We start from the raw sequence: 24,026 nt of genomic DNA, 5'->3' as shown, positions 1-24,026 counted from the left end.
GCAGTTCGATATAAAGTAGCCATGCTGCTAAACAGTTGAAGTCTGAACACTGAGGCGTGAAATCCAAGAAACTATTTAAATATGCAAATGAAAAATAGCTGTCCGGTGTTTGATAGCCATTCAAATAAAAATAGTTTTACAAACCTATGTCAGTTGGTACCATCTTTCCTTGTTTACACTGGAACTTAACACAATCTTTCCCCTTTACTCTTGCTCCTGGGCGTACACATTTGTCGGCAGTTTGACATCCTAAAATAATCATGGAGAATGATGTTATAACACAACAAATATATTTACGTTTAAAATGAAATAAAGTTGTCTTGGTGACTTCTTTTCTAACCAACCTTAGGTCAAGGAATTGAACAAATCTTTTTACATACGTAGACATGTAGTTAACATATGCATTGCCAAACAATTTTTACTTATATTATATGTTGTGTTCCCATTATTTAAGTTTTACATTTAATGCATCGTACTCGGGAAAACGATTATTCTCTAATCCACACATACCATCAGCAAAAGGAACAAGAATTTATGAATTAAATTAAGCAACAGTAGTTAACGGATAGTTAAATTAACAAAGAAAAATAGGAGGAACAATATGAACACTAATAAAGCAATGACTGTTTGCGCTGACTAGGTAACATCCACGTGGAAGCAGGTATGAATTAAACCTTGCAGATTAAAACAAAATGCATTCACTTTGTATTGTTGACATGACTAACGAAGACAGACCTATTTACCTAAGATACCGAAACAGTTTTTTTTTTATCTATTAAAAGCCATCTATACGTTCGATGTGTTGAAACAATTAAGAAGTACTACCTAACAGTAAACGAAATAGTAGTTGCTAGTAGGAGATAGAAACTCTAAACTTGGATATTGAACAAAGAGGTGTATTTTAAAGGGAATGTATGGTATACAAATTGTGGATGTTTCAAGTAAGCTAAAGAATAAAAAACATCAAACTTTAAGGTAATTTTCAGTATAGTAATCTAATCATCAATTGTCCTAATTTTTCAAGAAACTAACTTAAGGATAACATTGACTTTTATTCTCGGACTATATTCTATATAATCTTTGCCCACTCCAAATGATTGGTCCATGTTCCTACAATAGGGTCACATACTTTATGAATAAGGCAGGAAGCTCCACTGATTGAACTTCGGAGTCCTTGAATAGGCATTCGTCCTCATGACACACAGGCGCCGGGCTCTATGTACAAGTAGCCTGGCTTGATACTTAAGGCCATTTTGCACAACTATTCTAAAGTTGCTTTCCAATCTCAACGACTTTATCATTTATTTTGCCATCCCACCGTTTAAGAAGGGCACAACTAATGATCTTTTTGTAGACGAAACATATATCTGCAATAGTTGAATAAATAGCTGGGACCTGTACTAATTCTTTATTTAACCAACCTGAAATTCTTTCTATGACGTCAACATCATTGGTTTCTGGATTGTAAACACACCTGTAACCCAGACATGTCTCCTTGTCAAACCATTTATCATCGATTTCTTTACAGACTCCATTAACGCTACAAGCTAAAAAATGTATTGAAACTCTTGGTTAGATGTACAATGTGTATTTTGTAAGCACAACTTACAGGTTGCACTTTGTAAATACAGCTGTTTCTCAAAACACGCCTCTTTTGGGGAGTAATTGAATATTCATAGAAAATTGATTTTGTTTACATACTGGTTCCCAGTTATGCTCTCTGTGTTCCATATCACAGAGACAGAACTTGGGAATGTTACCAGTAAATAAACACGTGCATATTGTTTACATTGAAATCTGTGGTAACCTTTCATTCGAGGTAGGGGTCGTTAAGAAAATTAGTGTAAGTTTAAACTCTGAGAAGTTCAGGGCATATAAACGTTGAAAATATGCCGAACAGCCCTATATTTTGACCTTTGAAAAAAATTGTGGTGCATATGAACTTTCAATTCTAGGATAAGATTTTTTTCAAAACTTCATAGTAAAAGTGGTACAGTTTTAGCCGTAAAAGGAGTTCCTATGGGGAATTGCATTGTCAATATTTACAGAAATGCAACCTATAGAAATAATATTTGGTTTAGTTTTTTTTAATCGTAGTGGAAAACGATGTCTATAGCGTCATATTTCAATTTAAATACATGTGTCTGTTTAGAAGATGTTTATTGTTTTGAAAATATAAATGCTGGATAGAAAATGTATAGCCCTGGAAGAATATAACTGTAGCCTTAAATTGGAAACAAATTAAACGGATAAAAACGATACAAACAAGAAACAATGCAATAGTAGCTACATGGGCAAACACGTTCTTGCTGATTTATTTTTTCAAACTTCAAATCTTACTATATGTTACTATTACAAAATAAATGCATCACCTCGGGTCGATAAAAGAACGTTAATTCCGAGTCCTATGTTATTCCGGGAACATAGTATGTTTAGAAAACATTGCAAAAAACTCTTTAAACTAGTACGCATTTTGTCTGTTGGCAGCAAGTAATTGATACTAGTATTACTTAATTTGTTTGTCACTAGAACAAGGCAATCAACAAAAAACAATCATTCAAAGCCAACAGCAGATCCCTTTATAAATAGATATATCAGCTGTGTTGTAAAGCTTATAGACTGGAATCAACATTGTAAACCTGACGGTGATTGCAAATCTAATGATAATTTCTCACACCGCGTTAACACGTCTGAGATTACAGAGCTAAGGTAGACTAGTTACGCTGATGCTTAAACTATATTATGGCTGCAAGGCAAACGAGGGAGGTCACACTGTATATATGCTGGTGTTTAAAGTTAAAGGGACAGGCCACACAGTAACACTTATATCTACACATATAAATGGTATCTAGGCCTACAAGATTACTTACGTTTACATGCTGGTTTTCAAAGTTAGCAAGGATGGATCAAACTGGTACTTACACATATGAACTGGTTGCAAGGCTAACGAGGACGGGTCACACTGGTACTTGTTACAGTCATTATCTATTGTTTCTCCTGGTAATACACATCCTCCGTCAAATCCAACACAGCCTGCATATAAGATGACATTGAAATTAGTTATAATTATATATATACCATGCTATGAATTAATTAATATCAACGATGCATTTCAATGACACCCACTACTTGAACTTGCACGTTCAAACTAACAATATGATTAATGAAGGAAAAAATAGAATTAATTATATAGCATTCATTAATAAAAAGTAAAAAAAAAAACACAGTTTATAAAGAAGATTAAAAAGAAACCACGTGGTAATGTACTTTAACTGACTTAGTAATGGTACTTAGAGCATTACATCGAACGCAGCATGTGTGTATGACGACTTTGGTCAAAGACACAAATTGCATTAATTGTCAAAAATAATGGCATATTTATTATGTTTATGGTTCAGAAAAAAAATGTGATCCCAAATAAATGATCTGACGTTCTAGTCAAAAGCTTATACCCATATGATATTATTATTGTGGACTGATTTATTTTCGTGGGTACCAATTTTCGTGGGTAAAGGATACTTTTATTTCGTTGTTTGACAAAAGTCTACATTTCTTCCCATAGAAAATAAGTAATTCGTTAAACGTTTAAATTATTGGTTTCTCTGTAACCACGATGTGTACGATTCTTGATATTCAGGAGTAATGAATACATATTAACTGAAATAATTTTCAAAAACGCATTATCATTTTGTTAAATATTTAAATTGATTTAAAGCAGTCGTTAATATAAACTAATTTTTATTCTTTTTACATAAGACGATCTGTCTTTTTAAATCAAGATTAAAGAAGAAAAGGGCTTACCAAAGTTCTCCTCTTCAAAGTCTCCTCCTGGTTTGCATTTGTATGATATACATCCATCTCTGAAAGTTTCTCCTGGCTCATAACATTTACCATCAACTCCAACACAACCTGTTTGTAAAAAATGAACACAAATCATTTATAATTTTGCTGAAATGTAGTGAACCTATTCTTGTAAAATATTTCAATAATGAATTGGAACGAAAAGTAAATTTAGCATTTGAGAATCACTATAAAAAATCAATGTTGAAATACACGACAATTTAAACAACTTGATGCATTCAATGCAATGTTCAGTGGTTTTCTTTTGTTTGTGTGATTCATAAGTGTTTCTCGTTTCTCGTTTTATATAGATTAGTTTTGTTGTTGGAATGGTTTTACAATGGTCATTTTTGTGGCCCATAATAGCTTGTTGTTCGGCATGAGACAAGGCTCCGTGTTAAAGGCTGTACTTTGACCTATAATGGTTTACTTTTAAAAATTGTGACTTGGATGGAGAATTGCCTCGTTGATACTCAAACCAAATCTTGACAAGACCATATGATGGAGTTATAAAACCACAATTAAGCTCGAACAAAATATAACCATCAAGGAGAACCAATTTAGTGTACTTTCAGTAATACAAACTCATAACAACCACAATACTCCCCTATTTTTGAAACTAGTTAGTTATTCAAGTCACAGAAATTATAAACATATAGCACATATTATGCTGGTAAAATCCTAAACATTGAACATTTGTCAGCAGCTATCTCATAGAATAACGGCATGATCATGACACGCATATAATATTGATATTTGTACAAATAAATAATGTTTTACTTTGCAAAATAGTTATCAGAATATTTCTCATTTTGAACTTTAAGAGATTTTGTTTCCATTAGCGCGATTACATATAATTTTATGGTGAATTGTGTCTTGTAAGATCTCCATCTACTAACCGTGACGTTCGGCAATCTCGGTTTCTACAAAGTTAGGTCCTTTATCGAGCATAGCACATGTGTACCAAACGCATCCTTCCTGCCATGATTCGTCAATAGCGTAACATTTGCCGTTCTTTTCACATCCTAAAATGATCCAACATATTTTCAATAATTAAAGGAAAAGATAGATATATGTCTGATTTGAAGATATCTTGTATGTATCAATATTTCTTAAGGTTTTGTTCCATTGTTATTGCCTTACTCCAAGATGTTTAACACAGGCAGATTAAGTTGTGAGTAAGTGTAAGCCTTAATTAGGGCAATATTGTTAGCAGTAGTACCGACCATGTCCTTCCATCGGTGTATCTTTGAATATTTTTTTAACTTGTATGTTTAATTTAAAGGTTTAAATGCATAAGTATCAAAGAACCAGCTGATCATAAACAGGGAGATATATACGGCCAGTGACTGTACATAAAAAAAATGATCAGAAATTATTACACGGCCAATGCAATTTGAATGCGCAAATAGTACAGCTGCAGTGTATACAAACATTATACTTCCAAATAGAAACTCCATATGAAACCTGATTATTATAAACTTTCTGAGGTCGAACCTTCGGTGGAATTAAACAATTATATCATGCTTACAAGGGATATTTGGCTAAAAAAAACGGTTTCGAGGTATTCAAATGTCCCTCTCCTAACGGCAAATACCCTTTGTAAAACATGATCTATTTGTATACGATACGTCTCCTTCTGTTGATTAGTCTATAGTTACATTAAGTTGAGGTTTTTCATATAACAGAATATTCAGTTCTAACATTTAATAACAAAAACAGATAATTCTATTCTTTAAAACTTTTGTTTTTTTTTGTATACACACATACCAGAAAATAAGTCAACTAATCATATTGAGTTATCATTCGATGGGTTGGTAATACTAAAATAATGTTTGTCTATATCTTCTTATGCATAAAAAGGACTGCACTAACCTGCTTTGACAACTTGGAAGTTTCCCTTTGCATTACAAACAAATTTATTACAACTTCTTTGCTTTCGCTGGCCTTTGCTGAAACATTCTCCACTTTCATCTTGGCAGCCTGAAACACAATCACATACACATTAAACCTAAAACTGGGATTATCTATGTAAGATACTGCCGTCTTGTATTAGTTTCTAGTAATTGATTTTCCTAGCCACCAGGGTGGAGACGAAATATCAAAGTCGTAATAAAATCATTAGTCTAATAGATACTGACAATTTAATGGCATAAAAGGAATTTGACATACGAGACAACCAAAATTAACATAGCACTGCATGTACACCCAAAATTGATCGATACGATACCCAACTAAACCAGATCGATGCTTCTCCACACATGTCAATCGCCTTAGTATTCTTTTAACCTTATTAAATTCTCCTGTATCCATTAATTGTCTCAGGAACCTTTAAGTCCCTAAAGACATATATTTTCGAATTGAATTGCATTCAGTTTGCGACATTATACATACTTTCCTAATTGTTTGTAACAGATATGATACAAAAACCTACCATATTGTTTTTCTGTTATGAATAAATCGTTTAATACTTGGTCATATCGACATTGGTATGTTATGCACGTCCTTGGTTCCATCCATGTTGAATTGAGTGGTTTGCATTCCTTCCAATGCATGCATCCTACAAAAGTTTGATAATATATTATAGTATTGAAATTTCTCATCTATTACGAAGATTTTACAAGTATCGTCTAGTATCTCCCTATAAGAGAACAAATGTCACTAAAGAGTTAATAGACATTCCAGTTTTGGAGAGAAAAGACATTTCAATCAAATTTATCGTAGTGAATTTAAAATGACGTTTCATTCGAATAAAATATCAATATAAGCACTGAAAGAATTAAAATGTACTCTGTATAAACAAATTTCGCTAGCTCAATTTTCATATATGGTTAATTGAAACTTTTCATTTACCTAGAGATGAGGGTTGATTGCTGTAATATATACGTCATAATCAAGGAAATAACACTTCTAGTAGTAAATTTTAAGGTCACAATTCTGATTGTACTTTCCTGATTTTTTTATTAATTTTGTTTTCGGCGTATTCTCGCATTGAAGCCTTAACTCTTATCTATATATTTTTTCCCAATTTCAAGAAATACTGTCATTAACCTAGCAAGTACATTCGTAACGTAACTTCATAACATAAATACCTTGACCAGTTATGAAAAGTCCTCCTCTGCTCGTATCACATACATAATCAGTACATTCATATCGTCTAGTATCGCCCTGTTTAACACACTTTCCATCTATTCCTTTACATCCTTTTAAAATAACAGAAAATGTTAAGGTTGATTCTTCGAAACCTCAAATTGAAAGATAAAATGAATCAGGTGGGAATAGGGGATTTTGTTTCAATATTTGAAACTGCTGTTATATATTCCTACACTCTTAAGAGTTGTTGGTCTTATTGCTGATAGAAATTAGCCAGCTGCTAGCTGTTTTTTCCAAATTCCGTTGAGTATCAAGAAAAGTTCTTCGCATGCTAATTAATTAACTAACCGTACCTTTGGTGCAAAGGAGAATAAGTGTATTTGGACTTTTTACATGCTTACCAACATATCGTAAACACATTTACCTGGCTTTTCAATTGTATGCATTATAACCCTTGTTGGACTGACATTTTCCCGCTTGCACTTATATGTTGTACATGTTTTTGTGTCTCTCCATACAGCCCCATCAGGTTTACACTTATCGTTGTAAGGACATCCTGAAATGCAAAATCAACTAAATAACTGTCAAAGACGCTATATGTTTATCATGATAAATTATCCTGAAAATAAGTTACTTTGAAATGGCTATGACGAAATCAAATACGATATCCATCGTTAGCCTATTCAGACAGCTACGATCAGCTATGGTCTGTTTTGTTTCTACCATATCAAATACTAATTTGAACAATCAAATGCTTACACATATACTAACCTTTCGCAACCAATTGAATGAATACGTTCAAATAAATTTTACTTATCAGTTATATATATATAACAAAAATTAACCGGACTAACATAAACCCAACAATTTAATTATCTATCTGTAGTTTTCCACCGATCATCTTCTTACTTTACGTGAAGAGACATTTGACTCAAAATAATTATAAAATTATAAAAGCGCATTTAATCATTTGTGTTTAAGACCAAAATCCTTTATGTCTTATAGCTGCTTAAATATAACTTACGAAAACAACAAACTAAATTCTTGACTTTGTACAGGAATTTTAAGAAGTGGCCTTAGTTTCTGCTATCAGCTCTGAATTAATATGTTCCACATTAAATGTATATTTCAATACGTCAATTCAGCATTATGCTTCTCATGTATATCAATGCTCACCAAATAAATGGTAAATAGAACAAAGCTACAAATAAAAAAACGAATACGTACCAACTATGACTGGTACCATCGTACCATATCGTGTGCATTTGTATTTAATGCATGGATTGTTCTCATCTTTGACCTTGGCGCCAAATGGTCGACATACTCCAGATTCATCAGTGCATCCTTTAATCAAATTAATAACTCTGTGATATGATAATAAAATATCCATATTCAAAGATTTCAAAAAAAATTATATTGCCCAAAGCATAAACTGCTCCAACACATTTGTCTTAAATTGGTATTCGATTTGTCTTAGAATAACAGTTTATAGTACAATCTTATTTTTGAAAATAATTTGTAAACATGAAACGTTAAAGGTGCATCAAAATTATTTTTATATCGATAAGCTACTGTTGCATCTTATTTTGAATATTTCGATTTCTCTTATTAACCCAAGAACTTACTTTGGTTATTAATTGTAAACCAGATTTAAAAAAATCAAGCAAGCTTACCGTATGGTGATGGCAGTATATCCGGGAACATGTTACCCTCTTCGTAACCACATGTCTCTCTAACACATAAGTCTTGATTAACCCATGATGTATCAAGAGGCCTGCATGCATTGTCTTTTATACATCCTATAAAATAACATATTTGTGTACGAGTTGCTTGTAGTTTTATAAAACGTACATTGTAAGAGTATATGGAAAGATACATCATCTTTTATGTACCTTGCATTATAAAATATCAAACTCCTCTGAAATTCCAAAATGGCATGTGTCAGGTGTTAATTGTTTTTTTTTTTAATTTGCAGTATAATCATCTTGTTGAATACCCATACAAATTAAAATAAATAGCCGATTCCCTCCATTTCCTTACAAATTTGACTATAGAAAAATTATGATTAAATGAAAAAAAGTAGTTACCAATTTTAACAGGGACAAAGCTAGGTCCAGCATCTGTTTTTTGACATTGATGTACAACACATCTTCTCAGTCTCCTTTTCCCACCGAACTTAACACACTTCTTTCTTCCCATGCAGCCTTTAATATAGAAATGATTAAGACAATAATGAAATAACATGAAATAACATGAAATATCATGAAACATGTATTTGCAAGATCATGATAATTTTTATATATAGATATGTAAACTATTTGTTTTGTCTACTGTGTGAAAATATAGTCTTAATATATTAAAACAACACTTTTTTTTTATTTATATGAGTCAAATCTTTAGAGTCAATATATCTTACCCCATACAAATGATTTAACAACCGGTCGACCAGTTAATTTGCTTAGCTCGCATCTGAATTTTTTGCACTTTTCATCATTTCTCCATTTTGTTCCTAAAGGTATACACTGTCCAAGAAATTCACATTCTGCAACAAAATACAATTTCTTGATAAAGTTAGTTAGCAATCAATATAAAAATGAGGACCGAATTGACAGAGAATTTAACACATTTAGGTCATCGTGAGACCTTCAACAATGAGTAAAACCAATAACATACAGTCGGCCATGACATGCATCGAAATAACAAATGTAAAATAACTCAAACGAGAAAAAAAAACGCCAGTATTAATAGACAAAATTATAAAAGAAAAACAAATATGAAATAAACACCAACAAACGGCAACCATTGAATTACAGGCTGCTGACTTGATATAGGAACATACAAGCGGTATGTAACTAGTTTTAATGCGCCAACTCCCAGCTAACATTACAACACAAGATGGTTGAATAAGCATCTCGCAAAATCATTTCTAGACAAATATAAAGTCGCAATCTGAAAAGTTGATTCCTTAAATTTACTTTCAATCTATATGAATTGTTTACGAATTTTGCGAGTATCTGATTGCACGATTCAAAGGAATAGTATTTATTTCCTCAGAAATTATTTAATTTTTCAACTTGCAAAGAATCAAGCTGATTTGAAATTTTTCTATTTAAGCGAAGGAGTTCACAGAGAAAAAATAGTGATATTCTGAATCATGTGACATCAAATCAAAGATCATAAGTAGCGATCTGCTAACGGATGCATTATATAGTCTAAAAATGTATATACCTTAACATTACATCAACTAAATTATAGACATTAACATGTTAAGCATATAAATTAAAGGCTGACTGTATTTCTTAAAATAAACCTACGTGGATCTTGTATTTTAAATGTTCCGTCCCTTGAACAGACATAGGTACTACAATCTTCTACTTTCTTTGCTCCAGGGAAGAAGCATTGGTCGTGGTCTAGGCAACCTAAAAGTATTTATAAAAATATAAGCACGTAAAATGATCGCATTTGTCTTTCCCGAAGTGATCTACAAGTATTGAATCAAATATTAGCATGAATAATTCTTGCTGGAAATACATGAAATAGAACAGACTTATCTTTAAAGACCAGCAGTTATCATTGTAAATGTTCTTTATGGTATGAAATCTTAAGAAACTTACAAACTGTGTACCAATCTCAAATAGTATTCCAATGATCATATGAAGTAAAAAATCAGTTTCTGGTGGCACCAAATGATGGGATAACATTATATTAGTCCATCTAGTAATGATGAACAACTTTAGTCAAACACAGTATTTGTAATAGATAGTCCAGCAAAAAAAAAAGAAAACTATAGGACGTCGCATCTATACTAAATAGTCCTTACAAAATGTATGTCCTTATATAAGTATTACCAACCTCTGATTTCTTTAATTTTAGTAGCAATAAAGCCGTCTCCAGCACTTGACATAACACATCTGTATTTTATACATTTTTCTGAGTCAACTTTATAATCATTCACTTGCATACATTCACCGTCTAATTCGCAACCTTTGAAACAAAAATGAGCATTAAATGATTCTTTGAAATATATTCAACGTATAATGCAGTTTATCATTAAGGCTAACATACGCTTTTTTTCCTCTATTTTATACAAAATTCTAATTAAGCTTAAAGACGAATTACAGAAAAACAGATTTGAGCTGTATTCTGGGTTGTGTAAACAATGGCAAATGAACTATGATAGTAAAATAAGATGTTATACACAGAAAAATGTGCAATTAATTTTTTTTATGCAGTTTTTTGTGGTGGATCATTTTTTTTTTTGGTTTGGTGTGTAGTTAAAGTGTAAATCATGTCTTCGTAAATTTATAATTTATTTACCAACTTTCTGTGGAACAAGTTTTCCATTGGTACAATCATAACTGATACAATTGTCCTGATCTAAATCTTTCCTGTCATTAATACATTCGTCATTCATACCACGGCATCCTGCAATATAAAACAGTTTCGTAATTTCATCATATTCGAAAAGTGTTTTTAAAATATAAATAATCGTTTTGTTCAAGGGAAAACGGTACTATTTATATTCTGCCATAGGCGACAATACTACCATTTTCTAAATTTACCACTTTTTATAATATAAAGCTGGATAAAACATTTATGTGTGGTGTTAGTACTTTATTATTCTGTTTTATAAATTGAAGCCAAATAGTATCATGCTAACTTCCAACAGAGCTTGTTGATATTATCAATGCCCACTGTCAATTTGCACCAAATTTATGAAATTTTGGAAGTCCTTTTAAATAATTATCTAGAAAATATTTCAATAGGTTCCAAATTTATATTGTAAATATGCACACTGCAGTTATTCATAGATAAATAAAAAATATATTGTACCCTTACATCCAATCACAGCGCTCCTAATCTGACTTCTTTCACCTGCCTTTGTACACAAAAGGCCAACCTAATGCTGGGAAAATGTAATAGTACCGTTTTCCCTCAATTAATGATATCGAATTAAAAAAATAAATAAGTAAGTATCTACTATATCAATAGAACACACATAACTTTTTGTATAAATGGACATGCATGTGTAAATAATCAAAATAAAGTTTATTACGATTAGAAAAAATGGTACTTCCTAAAAATTATGTGATGTTTTACAGCTGTTTTCTTTACATTTTTAAAACTTCTTAAATATTTCCTACCATAGGTAATTTCTTCTATATCTAAACCATCATCGTCTTCAAAACAACCGTATCGTCTACATGTCTTCTTGTCAAACCAGGTCTGATTCAAATTTTTACAGTTGTTTTTCCATGGACATTCTGAGAGAATAATTTGAAATGTATACTAATTAACACAGTACAACAATAGTTATTGCATTCCAGTTCAAACAATATGATCAAATTGAGAATGGAAATGGAGAATGTGTCAAAGAGACAACAATCCAACTATAGAACAGACAACAACAGAAGCCGATTTAAATCCTAATTGCTTCGAAACTTATTACTCTGTCAAAATAATGTTTTTAAACCATCGTTCGCTTTTTAGTATGAATAGAAGTTAATTTAGATGAACTTCAATGTCCTTTGCATATCTTAAAATGTTTATATTCCACTTTTTACCACGAGGTAAACTGCAAAGAGACAATTGACCCAAACATTTGTCTTTATAAAATCGTTAAAACTACATAGACTGTTTCGTTATAACCTATTCAAGTATATAAACTAGTTACAGACAACCTTTATGTTGCGAATGGTTTCGATAAAAGCTCTTGTCAAAGTCCAATTAACTGTTGTTCATGACGCTTTTTAATGACAAAGCTAATTTAACCTTCCATTATACAACGTACTAGAATCCAATGACAATAAATCGTTGTTTTTGGAGCACATAATGACAAAGCTAATTTAGCCATTCGACAACTTACTAGAATCAATTATCTGGAATCCTTGTCCATTCGGCTGGCATTCATATTTTTGACAATCCTTTTCATATGTATCACCAGGATTTTTACAGATGCCCTCTTCCAAGCAACCTAAATATTCACAAATACCATATAAACACCATACAAATGAATATACTATAGTTAGTAAGTGTGATTCAACTAAGGTTGATTTATTTTGTCATGAGAAAGTAGTTCAACTAGGAGATATTGTTTTTTCTCTCTCATATTTGCACTTTGATGCTAAAAAAAACCCATATGGAATCAATGCCTTACATGTATTTATTATCCGCATGTCATTCTATATAGATAGCTAAGGACTATAATTTGTATCCATTTTGATATTTGTACAAACTTATCTCCATTTGCTCCATTAAACATTATCAGCATATGTATGGTTAATGCTTCATAAGAAAAGAAAATCTAATTGATATTTAATAATGTTTAAAACGATGAATTATATATTTCTATCAATCCTATAAATGAACGACATTCCAAATTATCAAATTATCGTCTAATGAAACCTTTATTAAACTATATTGAATCCATCCCGTATATTTATGCATATATATATTCTTTCTATGAAATATGTCATTTATGATTTGCTAACTAAAACTATATTTGTGTGTATTTAAACACCACTCTTAAACTGTACTTACCGTATGGAGAAGACGTCAGTTCCGATTCGCCAGTAAAGTCGTCTTTATAACAGGATAAAGTCAGGCATTCAGCCATATCAACCCATGTCTCGTCAGAGCCATAACATTTGCCCTTAAACTCGCAATCTGTAAAGGTATTTCCATAATATTTATTGATTACAAAATTTTATAATCAGATTCGAACGATAAGATTGTTTCACCGTCCAAACAGAGAATGAGAAAAAAGAAGATGATATTTATTTCAATAATACTTATTATTGTACAAAATTGAACATGATGTTGAAATTGGTTTGGTGTACAGAGAAATGAGGATGAATTGAAAAAGGCATAACAATAATGAATATATAATCGGTACCGAAGATGGGGGATTTCGAAAGTAGTCAAATTGAAATTACTCGTCTTTGAAAGTTCGCTACAATTATAGTTAACAGCAAAATAACAACCTGTAATAAGTTTACCAGTCTATGTCCACTTATATTAATTCGTGCTTGGATTTCATTGTCATTTTATTAAATAAAGACTGTTTTGTATTACACCATTGATGAGATATAATTTGTGTTATGAATTCTAGAGTGAATTTATGTAGCGGTAAGTAGATAACTATTTAAAGAAATAAATACTAGAAAAAAGATACAACTTCTTCAAAGAACAAGGAAAATAAAGTAAAATAAACATTACATATAATTTAAAAAATGAAAACTTTTCAAAAACCGTGACTTGTCGACTTAAAACCGTAATGTAACGCGTTTTGTTGAAATGGATTCCATTACAAACATTTACAAAATGTAATACTGCATACATCAATCTATTATCGGATTGCCTACGTATTAATATGTTTCCTGTTATTCGAAATATAATACTCGACATACCATTTTTCTGAATTTGTTACTGGAAAAACTGAGGGGAAATTAGTGTTTATAAAACCGTATTAGTTTATAACTTGGATTCTAACCTTCTCGTCTCAATATATGGTCTGAATAACATTTATATTTCACACAACTGCCGTCCTTCACTGCAAACTCTCCTGGTGCAAAGCAGTTTCCTTTGTCATCTTTACAACCTGCAATGGTTTTTAAAACATGTTTAACAATAGAGTGTAACAAAGTTATATTACGATTTGAACAAATTATTTGTTATTTTTAGAGAAATAAACTACAAAACTACTGTGTTGTTTTCTTTTATAAAACAATTAACGACAAAAACTGGTCGTTCGTATTCTGAATTGTTTGCGGTCAATCTACAGTACCAATTGTCTTTCAAAAACACGAAAATATGAATCATTCGTCATCAGACAGCAACCCAACGTAAAGAGAAACTACAAAACAAAATCGAAATTTCGATGTAAAGTATCTCGTTTGGTACCTTTATTCAACATTAAAAGAGTCTGAAAAGAGGTGCAATATTACTGTTTTTTCTTCATGTTACATTTTATAACTATGGTCGATTTGTTTTCCATTCAGTTGATGTGTTTAAGCTTTTGATTTTGACATTTCAGAAAAGTTTGTTTTGTTTTGAATTTACCTTTGAGTTCGATATTCTTGCTATTAAACATTTTACACATAGTCTACCTTATTTCAACATAACTGGAATTATTAAAGAACTACTTGTATCAATTCGCATATCATCTTACCGTATTTCCTTCTAAAGAAGACAGCCCCTAATTTTTTGTCAGCCCTACAAACCACGTGTTTACATCTCTTTCTGTCCACCCAGTCATCTCCGATATCATAACATTTACCATCATATTCACATTCTGATTGAAACAGAAAAAAATAGGGTTTTGTTTTAGTTAAACTTTAACATTAGAATAAGCCATACCATTCAACAAGAATTGGCATACTTAACCGATGACTAGTCAATAACATACATTGCATAAACAAGATGTGGGTTTAACATTTTGTAATATTTTTTTTCATAGTTTCATCTGCTGTAAATTCTGCGCTTATAAAGTCTGATATTAACTTTTTAACCTTTTTTAATTATCCAAAATATAACATAGTACTTTTAATTTTTTAAACGTCTACACTTATCGAATATCCTGAATACACATGTTTTAACAGATTGTAATACAATCAAGTAACCCTTAACACGTGAAGTCTTACTTGCAGCAACTCTGTCTAATTTGCCGTTGTTTTTACATCTGTAGGTCATACAGTGGTCATCAAATTCTTTACCCGGTTTTACACATTCTCCATCAAAATTGTGACATTCTGCAAAATCGAAAATGTTTGTCAATTGGTTTCACCTAATTTGCGATAAGATTTACTATTAAATGGACGATTTATCGTCATTTCTAAAAATGAAGGTTATACTTGAACAGAAATTAATGCAATGATAAAAACAATACATTTTCACTATCATAAACTGACGGAAATGTTAGGCAACTTGGCTTTGAACCTGTACTATATTTCATAATATTGATCAATCATGCCAATAAAGGTACTAAAGCGATCAAGCTTCAAATGTTCTCTCAGAAAAATCTCATACAATGTAATTCTATATATATAATACAAAAGGTGCGACAATACGTATGAAAAATGGTGACTAAGGACATCAACTTGGTCGGCACCTCCTAGATCATTTTACGTATATGCACCACGTGTCTATAAAATCCCACGTAATTATTAGCCTCGAGTTTGACAAAACTGTGAATATAATCTACACGACCTAAAAATCTATGTTGATTAATTGCAGAATTGAAATATTACTAATGAGTTCAGAGAAAAGAGTAAACAAGGCGAAAGGTGTTCGCTTTATACGTTCGTATTTAGGAGTGTCGTCATATTATTAAGGTTGTATAAATTCATCGCAGTCGTGACTGTTATCGATATAATCACGGATGGCTGATATTTGTACCATAATTGTCATTGATCGTATCACACATACAGTCAACTAACATATGCTACTACGAATTATATAAATATATATACAAACCCAAATCTTGTTCAATATCTGTTTCTACAGAGTCGTCCATTGTGTCTACCAACACACATCTAAACACTGCACACTCCCCAGGTTGTCGCCATTTTGATCCAACTGGTTTACACTCTCCATCAACATCACATCCTAAATTTATTCATAAGTTAAAAATGAAGACTGAAAAATCTTCCCAGTTTCTGTCTTTGTCTTTATCATGTAGTTGGTATGATTTTTATTCTTATTTTGAAACATTACTATACGAATTCTTAACGTTACGTTATAAACTATGCTTTTATAAAATGTTCAGTTGGTGTCTTAATGTTTAAATTGATTTGATAAAGAGTGTGTTGGCCAACTGATTAAGTTCTTTTTATCAATACTTAAAATCAGTGAAAAGTATTATAAGACAAAACTATCTTTGAATAGAAATTATAGAAATTACAGTCTTTAAACATATCTTTAAAGTTTTAAAACCATCTAACCTGCTTCAATCAGTTCTAAATTTCCTTTGTTGTCGCACTGATACTTGATACAACCCTTTTGGGTAACAACATCTCCTTTGGCAGCGCAACTACCATCTGTCCCTTTGCAACCTATGAAACAACACAACAATGAAACAAAGTCATATAAACTATCAAGTTTTGTCGAATTTAAATCAAATGATGTTAACCGCTATATCAACCGGTAAATGTGATGTAAAATATTGGTTGTTATATATAGAAACATTAACTATTGATAGATTTAACAAAAATTCTTAAGTCAAAGTCATTTAGACTTTTTTGGTTAGTTGTCGCATTGAGATCAAATAATGCATGTTTACTTTTTACCAACTCTCACCCCTTTAAACAAAAAATTGACAAAATTAATACATGAACAAAGAAGACCATTTACCGAATAGTTGCATTGCGTTAAATAGAAGGTCAATATTTCTTCAAATTGTTTTTGATTTAGATAGATTATTTGATATTTTTTGATACATGTCAATACTTTACGTGAGTATAATTGTATATACCTGCAACTCTTTCCTTCATCACTAGCCTGTTTTGTCTCTTAGAGTATGAACACACAAAATTTGTGCATGTGCTTTCTTCAAAGACCTTTTGATTTTTCATCAAACATTGTCCATTATGTTCACAGCCTGAATTAAAAACAAACAATTGGGTACATGTTTATATCTTATATTTATACATTAGTCCCAAATACATGTATACAGTGAGAGATTTTTTAATATTATAATGTGAGATATAGTCATTATCAATATTGTTACAGCACACAAGTAAATGCAATAACTCGATCATTACTGAATGTATTGTTCTAAAATAGGCAATCAGGGATTTGCTTCTACTGTTACCGAATGAGACTTCTTGTCACATCTGGTTTATTTGATTTAGGATACAACTGCTAAACAATCTGCGTAGCAAATATTTCGAATTGATCCAACACTACCTTTCTCTCCGTTGCAGCGAGTTTTGAATATTGACAAGATTTTCTATGTGCTGTTTCTTTTGTTGTATTTTTTCGAGTGTTTTAATTGGCTAGGAATTAAATTGTCATCATTTATCGACCAATTGTATTCAGTTTTTGTTCTCTGTTTTGGGTTCGACATACCTTATATTTTCAAAAGCTATCTCTATATCGATTTCCTATACATGCAGCAACTTATATTTCGGAAAATGGCCTTTAAAGCATGGAAATCATGAAATATTTAGAACATAAAATACCTTGTGATTCCAACATAAGTTCATAGCCCATTGCTTTGTCGTCATAGTTGCAGATTAATACATCACACACTTCTGTTACCCTTTCACCGAGCTGTACACACTTATTGCCATATTTACATGCTGAAAATAAGGTGAAAATATTTATATGTGAAAAATTGTCAAACACTTACGACTTATGAGGACAAATGGAACTGCAACATAATTATCACAAATGTTGCACCAGCTATAAATATTCGTTAAACATGAGATTGATCATCAATACATATGATTACGCATTATAAATTGTATGATCAATTCAAATGAAGCATTATTCCGAAATTTATAAATCGTTGGTATGTAATTTCTGATAAAAAATAAATAGACATTAAGACATGGCCATTATGTGTGAAATGATATAAAAGTATTCGGTAAAACTGGATGAGCAATGAATATGAAAATACATCACACTATATAACCTGAAGCAGGATACCAATGTGGGAACAGTGTGGCTAACAATATATATGTTCCTGTTCAAACCAACCAAACGTTCCAAATCGGTGGCTTTCTGAATAAGGTTAAACTAACGTATCCATAAAACTCGAATGCTTTATTTCAGTACAAAAGGCGAAAAGAAAATTACTTACCGGTATTCACAGGTATAAATTCAGCAGTAAGGATGCCATTGAAAGTTGAGGCTTGACATTCAAAGCTGATGCAATGTTCTTTATAAGTGTAACCAACCTCACTACATGTTCCGTCAGATCGCACACATTCTGAAAACAGATTTTATCAATCATGTTTATTATAAAAGTTTCATACATTAAATTTTAAATATGATAGTACAATGTATATTTAACTTAATTTCTTTTACGAAATAAGTAATTTAAAATGTGTATTTTTACATTTTCGAAAAAAAAAAATCTTTTTTATCTCTTTGGTGCAAGATGTCGTTTAAGCAAGACAACGGACGGTTTATATATTTAAACCGGTACTACGTTGCTAACATTCAGAATCTAGATCAATTCTATAACATCAAAACGAAACAAATTGAGAATGTTTATTTTTGATATATAAATTATGTTGTCGTTCAGAATACAATTATTAAAACATTCACCATGTATCTTCAAATATTGCTACAGCTTAACGTTTATAGACAAAAATTAATTAAAAAATACGACAACCACTTTTCCCCCAAAAAACAATTTGGTAAAAAATAAAAACGAAGAAACAGTGACACACAAACCTTTTCCGACCATCAAATATTCGCTGTAAACTTCATTGTTATCAAAGGTTCGTCTGATACATTGATAGTTGGCGCAGACGTTTGTGTCCTCGACAATTTTATTTTCATCCACGCATTGACCGTTGACCATACATCCTGCAAGACAAAGTAATAAAGGTTTAAGATAAATCACTTAAACACCATACATCCTGCAAGACAAAGTAATAAAGGTTTAAAATAAATCACTTAACAACCATTCATCTCGCAAGAGAAACTAATAAAGGTTTAAGAGAAAAATCACTTAATCATATTCTGTTCTTATTTGTTTACAATTGCTCAAATATTCAAAGTTAATTGGATTTCAATTTGACCATGATTCTCTATTGTGTCATTTTGATCTACATTAGTATGTCCTGTATTATATTTTAAAAATATTATTATTTGTTAAAGTAAGATAGGAAGATTGATGTTCAAAACCTGTCAAAATTTAGCCTGTTGATGAACCAGCCCTGATTAACCTACTGATTTACTAGCATTGGTTTATCATAATGGCGTATCCTTATATATAATTTATATGCTGATGTGCTCGAATTGAAAAACATATACTTATTTATACACCTGGTAAAGTACCAGTATCGATAACCAGATGATGTACAAACAGTGATACACCTATGATGATGTACCAATATAGATAAACCTGATGACGTTTTGATAAATATGGTTACGTACCAGCATATACAATCTTAATGACGTACCATCATTGATAAACCTGACATAAAACTTATTGTTAAACTGATGTTGTACCAGCATCAATGATAAACACAAAGATAAACCTGATAATGTACCATCATTAATTTACCTGGTTAAATCCTAGTGTTTGAGAACATCCATGCGCATCAATATTAAATCACTATCGACATGCCAAAACTGAAGATGTACCTGCATTGATAAACCTTATGCCCTACCTGCATTTACAAATCTGACCCAAGAACACAGTTATATCGGAGTGTTATTCTTTTAACACAATATATTCAATTATGCAAATTCGCTCCGATTCCATCTCAAAAAGTGAAGTGAACTACTATTGGGACAAATTATATGAAATTTCTATTAGCTCTAACTCCAAATATTGACAATTATGTGTTAAGAGGGTCTAAAATTGTGTTTGACAGCTTCAGACATACTAATGTTTTACCTTATTTAACTGGACCATATCACTACTTAAAATAAAGCTTCAGTACCCAAATTAATTTAACATGTCATTTCATCCACTATCTTAATATTTCATGCATTAAATATCAAGAAATAAATTGTAAAAGTGTATTAAAATGTAAGTTATACAATGTTCATACTAGGGACAATATTCGTAGACAACGAAAAAAGCAAAGGACGATAACTGTGTCATTGAACACGCGGATAATGTACTTTTATTGAACAGTCTGTTGACATACCTGCATTGACGAGTCTGTAGTTGTAGCTTGGACACAGATTTTGTTTACAACCGGCAGGTTTGGAACATTTATATTGGTAGCATATATCACTTCGTTTTTCTCCCCATTCAAAGCATTTTCCATTATTGATACAGCCTGAACGAAATAATATATATATATATATCAAGCATATATCAAAAAATTTTAAAGTGAATTTGCAGTTTTAAAAAAACGCATATCAATAAAACTAAAGAAGTTTAGGTAAAGAGATAAAACGTAATTTTAAAATATATAATATTTGCAGACAATAAATTAAAAGTATGAAAAAATGTAATTACCATAAGGTCAGGAAAAGGTATTTACATGAAAAACAAATGAAAACATCGACACATTGAAAATAAAATAAACAAGAAACACTTGAACACTTAAATCTAGCAATGGATCAGTTCATAAAAACGTAAAAAAATATGAAAAATGTATTGCCTGTACGTTATTTGTTCATGAATGGGACCTACCGAATTAGACTATTTACCAGATTTGTAATCACATAGCAACACGACGGGTGCCACATGTGGATCAGGATCTGCTTACCCTTTCGGAGCACCTGAGATCACCCCTAGTTTTTTGGTGGAGTTCGTGTTGCTTATTCTTTAGTTTTCTATGTTGTGTCATGTGTACTATTGTTTGTCAGTTTGTCATTTTCCATTTTTGGCCATGGCGTTGTCGGTTTGTTTTCGATTTATGAATTTGACTGTCCCTCTTGTATCTTTCGTCCCTGGTTTTTAAATATTGGTGATTTGATAAGATATTCATAGTGTTAAGATTTTCACTTCTGACATTATTTTGATATAACAAAATGTTGATGGATTTATTTCTATAGGATATATCATCATAGATTTTCGGATTCTTCTTTCAAATCAGTTTATTTATTTCTGGTGGGATTCGTGTTGCTCTGTCTTTAGTGTTCCATATGGTGTTGTGTGTACTATTGTTTCCCAATTGGTATTTTTTTCCCTTTGATATCTTTAGACTCTCTTTTAGATTTGGCGTTGTAAAAGTAAGATAGTAATGTTAACATGCACTGCGGTTTTAGATTTTTGGAATGATGCAATCTGTTTTATAGAGCATTACTTCTGTTATATTTTATTTATACAAAGAATACAACTAATGTTCAGATGAAGTAAATATATATGTAGTTTGCCCTATAAAATTACTTACCAGTAAAACCCATCTTTTTCCATTTTGAATTGATGCATTTAAATGTACGGCATCTTTTTTCAAACACTTTTCCTTCCTCGTAGCAAGGAGAACCTTAAATTAAACAAAATAAACACATTTACTTTTAAGTGTTTAATAAATTTAAGTGATTCAGAAATCAAGCAATCTGAAAGGCATTACATGCTATGTTGGTTTTTCTTTTAAAATAGCTTTTTAAATAGCTCAAAAAGTAAATTTTGCCGCAAATTTTTAGTTGACAAATAGTATAAGCGCAAAGTATATCAGTAACGGAATAGTAAACACTTTGTGGTATAATATAATATGGTATCTGGAACCGAAATACTTGGAGGTGGGTTGGTGGTGGTGGGGTGTTGTTCGAATCCCAGGGGGTGAGTAAGAAAAATCTGGACCCGATTCTCTCCCATGTAGGATAACTTGCGATCAGGGTTCTTCCGCTGTATAGCCAGTCAAGGTCGTTTAAAACTTCCATCGTCCTAAAGCATTTATAAAACAATCACTCATTGTGTTTACGTATTGGATAATGCAAGGGAATGTTCGACCTGCATTATTTTTTTATTGTATGTATTTGTTTATACATTAATACATTGATTACAATACCTGTCAGTACCCCGATGATGTTTAGACTCACAAGGACACAAATATCTTTAGAACCGTTCTTTCAACATATAAATGGTACTATTTGTTTCTGACCTAAGAATCATTTCTTCTACATTATGGAAAATTCATAGTGAACAATGCTGACAATTTTTCTTTTTTTCATTTTTAGATAGAATGATTACTTACCATTCTGTATAACTGTATTCTGTTGTATAACTATGGAAAACAATACAAAATATGATTAGTAGCACTGTTTGATAATCTATATTTGCAAAAATAAGACGACACTAGATCATCCCATGTTATTTTAAAATGTTGTAGCGCGGAAGTTACCACCTCCCCTTATAAAATAACAAAAGAGGTATACAATTTTCGAAAACATGGCATTCGCATACAAAAGGTGACGGAAAATTCTCTTTATCATGAATTGTAAAATTGCGGTAACAGGAAGACTTTAAACTTACAAAAAAGCTGTGTTACACATATATTAAAAAAAAATTATTTACGAAATAATTCAATATCCTATTTCACTTTATATCATATAACGGTTAAATGAAAAATTATTTGACCTACTTGGACACATATTGTCAAAGATAGCAACTTTTAAATCTTCGAGGGCTTGGTAATCTTTCAGCATTTGATACATATCCGCATTCCCAAGTTGTGGTTGTCGAACAATCGCCATTAATTCTTGTGAGTTTTCCTCAAGTTCTTTGCCAATACCTAAAGCGTAAATAACAGCAACGTCCTTAAGATTGTCAGCATATTCGATCGTGAGATCTTTTCTATAATTTGAATTTCCATCTGTAACAAGTATCACGAAATTAGGGATATCCTCTCGGTCTCCTTTAGCTGCAGTGAATAAGACGTTTTTGGTTACGTTTAAAGCACCAGCTGTGTAGGTTACACCGTCGGTGTACTTTATTTGTGACAAGTGTTTATCAATGTCAGCTGATGTGGTGTACGAGTCTAGATGAAATTCTATTTCTACCGTCGTTGAATATACGACAGCCCCGACTCTGACAGCACCATTATCTATAGACAGGTGAGTGAGAAATCCTCTCAGAAAATTCTTCAGTCTCAAAAAGTTTCCCCAACCTATGCTATTTGAAGCGTCAATGATAAATACCAGATCCAGTTCACCAGAGACACACACTGCGTCTAAAAATAGAATAGATGTACAATTGAAAATGGAAATGGGGAATGTGTCAAAGAGACAACAACCTTACCAAAGAGCAGATAACATACATTTCTATATTAATTATTCGGATAGAGAAAAGTATATTATAGTCAATACCTGTAAAGTTTTAAAAAATGCATTTACAATATCGGGTAAAATGTTTTGTTAAATATTCGGTTGCAGGATACAATGAACATCTTTATTTAGGCAAGCCTTTTAGTTGTTGGGCCTTTATACTCTTAAACTACGTCCTTGATTTAGCTTTT

General features: G+C 31.5%; 1 protein-coding gene across 1 annotated transcript in view; it reads right to left on the bottom strand.

The window, feature by feature from the left end:
- LOC143081030 (uncharacterized) overlaps positions 1-23,265 on the bottom strand; it is a 30,491-nt gene extending 7,226 nt beyond the window's left edge. The window contains exons 1-30 of the mRNA XM_076257265.1: positions 23,154-23,265; positions 22,767-22,796; positions 20,766-20,900; positions 18,737-18,865; positions 18,114-18,233; positions 17,405-17,530; positions 16,875-16,985; positions 16,408-16,539; positions 15,576-15,683; positions 15,104-15,226; positions 14,426-14,533; positions 13,474-13,599; positions 12,800-12,907; positions 12,078-12,197; positions 11,251-11,358; positions 10,786-10,917; positions 10,248-10,352; positions 9,350-9,475; positions 9,021-9,137; positions 8,607-8,732; positions 8,161-8,277; positions 7,358-7,489; positions 6,933-7,043; positions 6,275-6,400; positions 5,716-5,823; positions 4,740-4,865; positions 3,802-3,909; positions 2,923-3,033; positions 1,422-1,547; positions 145-249 (exon numbers count right to left, since the gene is read on the bottom strand). Coding sequence (XP_076113380.1) covers positions 145-249; positions 1,422-1,547; positions 2,923-3,033; positions 3,802-3,909; positions 4,740-4,865; positions 5,716-5,823; positions 6,275-6,400; positions 6,933-7,043; positions 7,358-7,489; positions 8,161-8,277; positions 8,607-8,732; positions 9,021-9,137; positions 9,350-9,475; positions 10,248-10,352; positions 10,786-10,917; positions 11,251-11,358; positions 12,078-12,197; positions 12,800-12,907; positions 13,474-13,599; positions 14,426-14,533; positions 15,104-15,226; positions 15,576-15,683; positions 16,408-16,539; positions 16,875-16,985; positions 17,405-17,530; positions 18,114-18,233; positions 18,737-18,865; positions 20,766-20,900; positions 22,767-22,796; positions 23,154-23,265 — 3,472 coding nt within the window. The remainder of the gene's footprint in view (positions 1-144; positions 250-1,421; positions 1,548-2,922; positions 3,034-3,801; positions 3,910-4,739; positions 4,866-5,715; positions 5,824-6,274; positions 6,401-6,932; positions 7,044-7,357; positions 7,490-8,160; positions 8,278-8,606; positions 8,733-9,020; positions 9,138-9,349; positions 9,476-10,247; positions 10,353-10,785; positions 10,918-11,250; positions 11,359-12,077; positions 12,198-12,799; positions 12,908-13,473; positions 13,600-14,425; positions 14,534-15,103; positions 15,227-15,575; positions 15,684-16,407; positions 16,540-16,874; positions 16,986-17,404; positions 17,531-18,113; positions 18,234-18,736; positions 18,866-20,765; positions 20,901-22,766; positions 22,797-23,153) is intronic.
- Between the last annotated feature and the right edge of the window lie 761 nt (positions 23,266-24,026).

The sequence above is a fragment of the Mytilus galloprovincialis genome, chromosome 6 (assembly GCF_965363235.1).
Source record: "Mytilus galloprovincialis chromosome 6, xbMytGall1.hap1.1, whole genome shotgun sequence".
NCBI lineage: Eukaryota > Metazoa > Mollusca > Bivalvia > Mytilida > Mytilidae > Mytilus > Mytilus galloprovincialis.
This window is presented reverse-complemented; position numbering and strand designations above follow the sequence as displayed.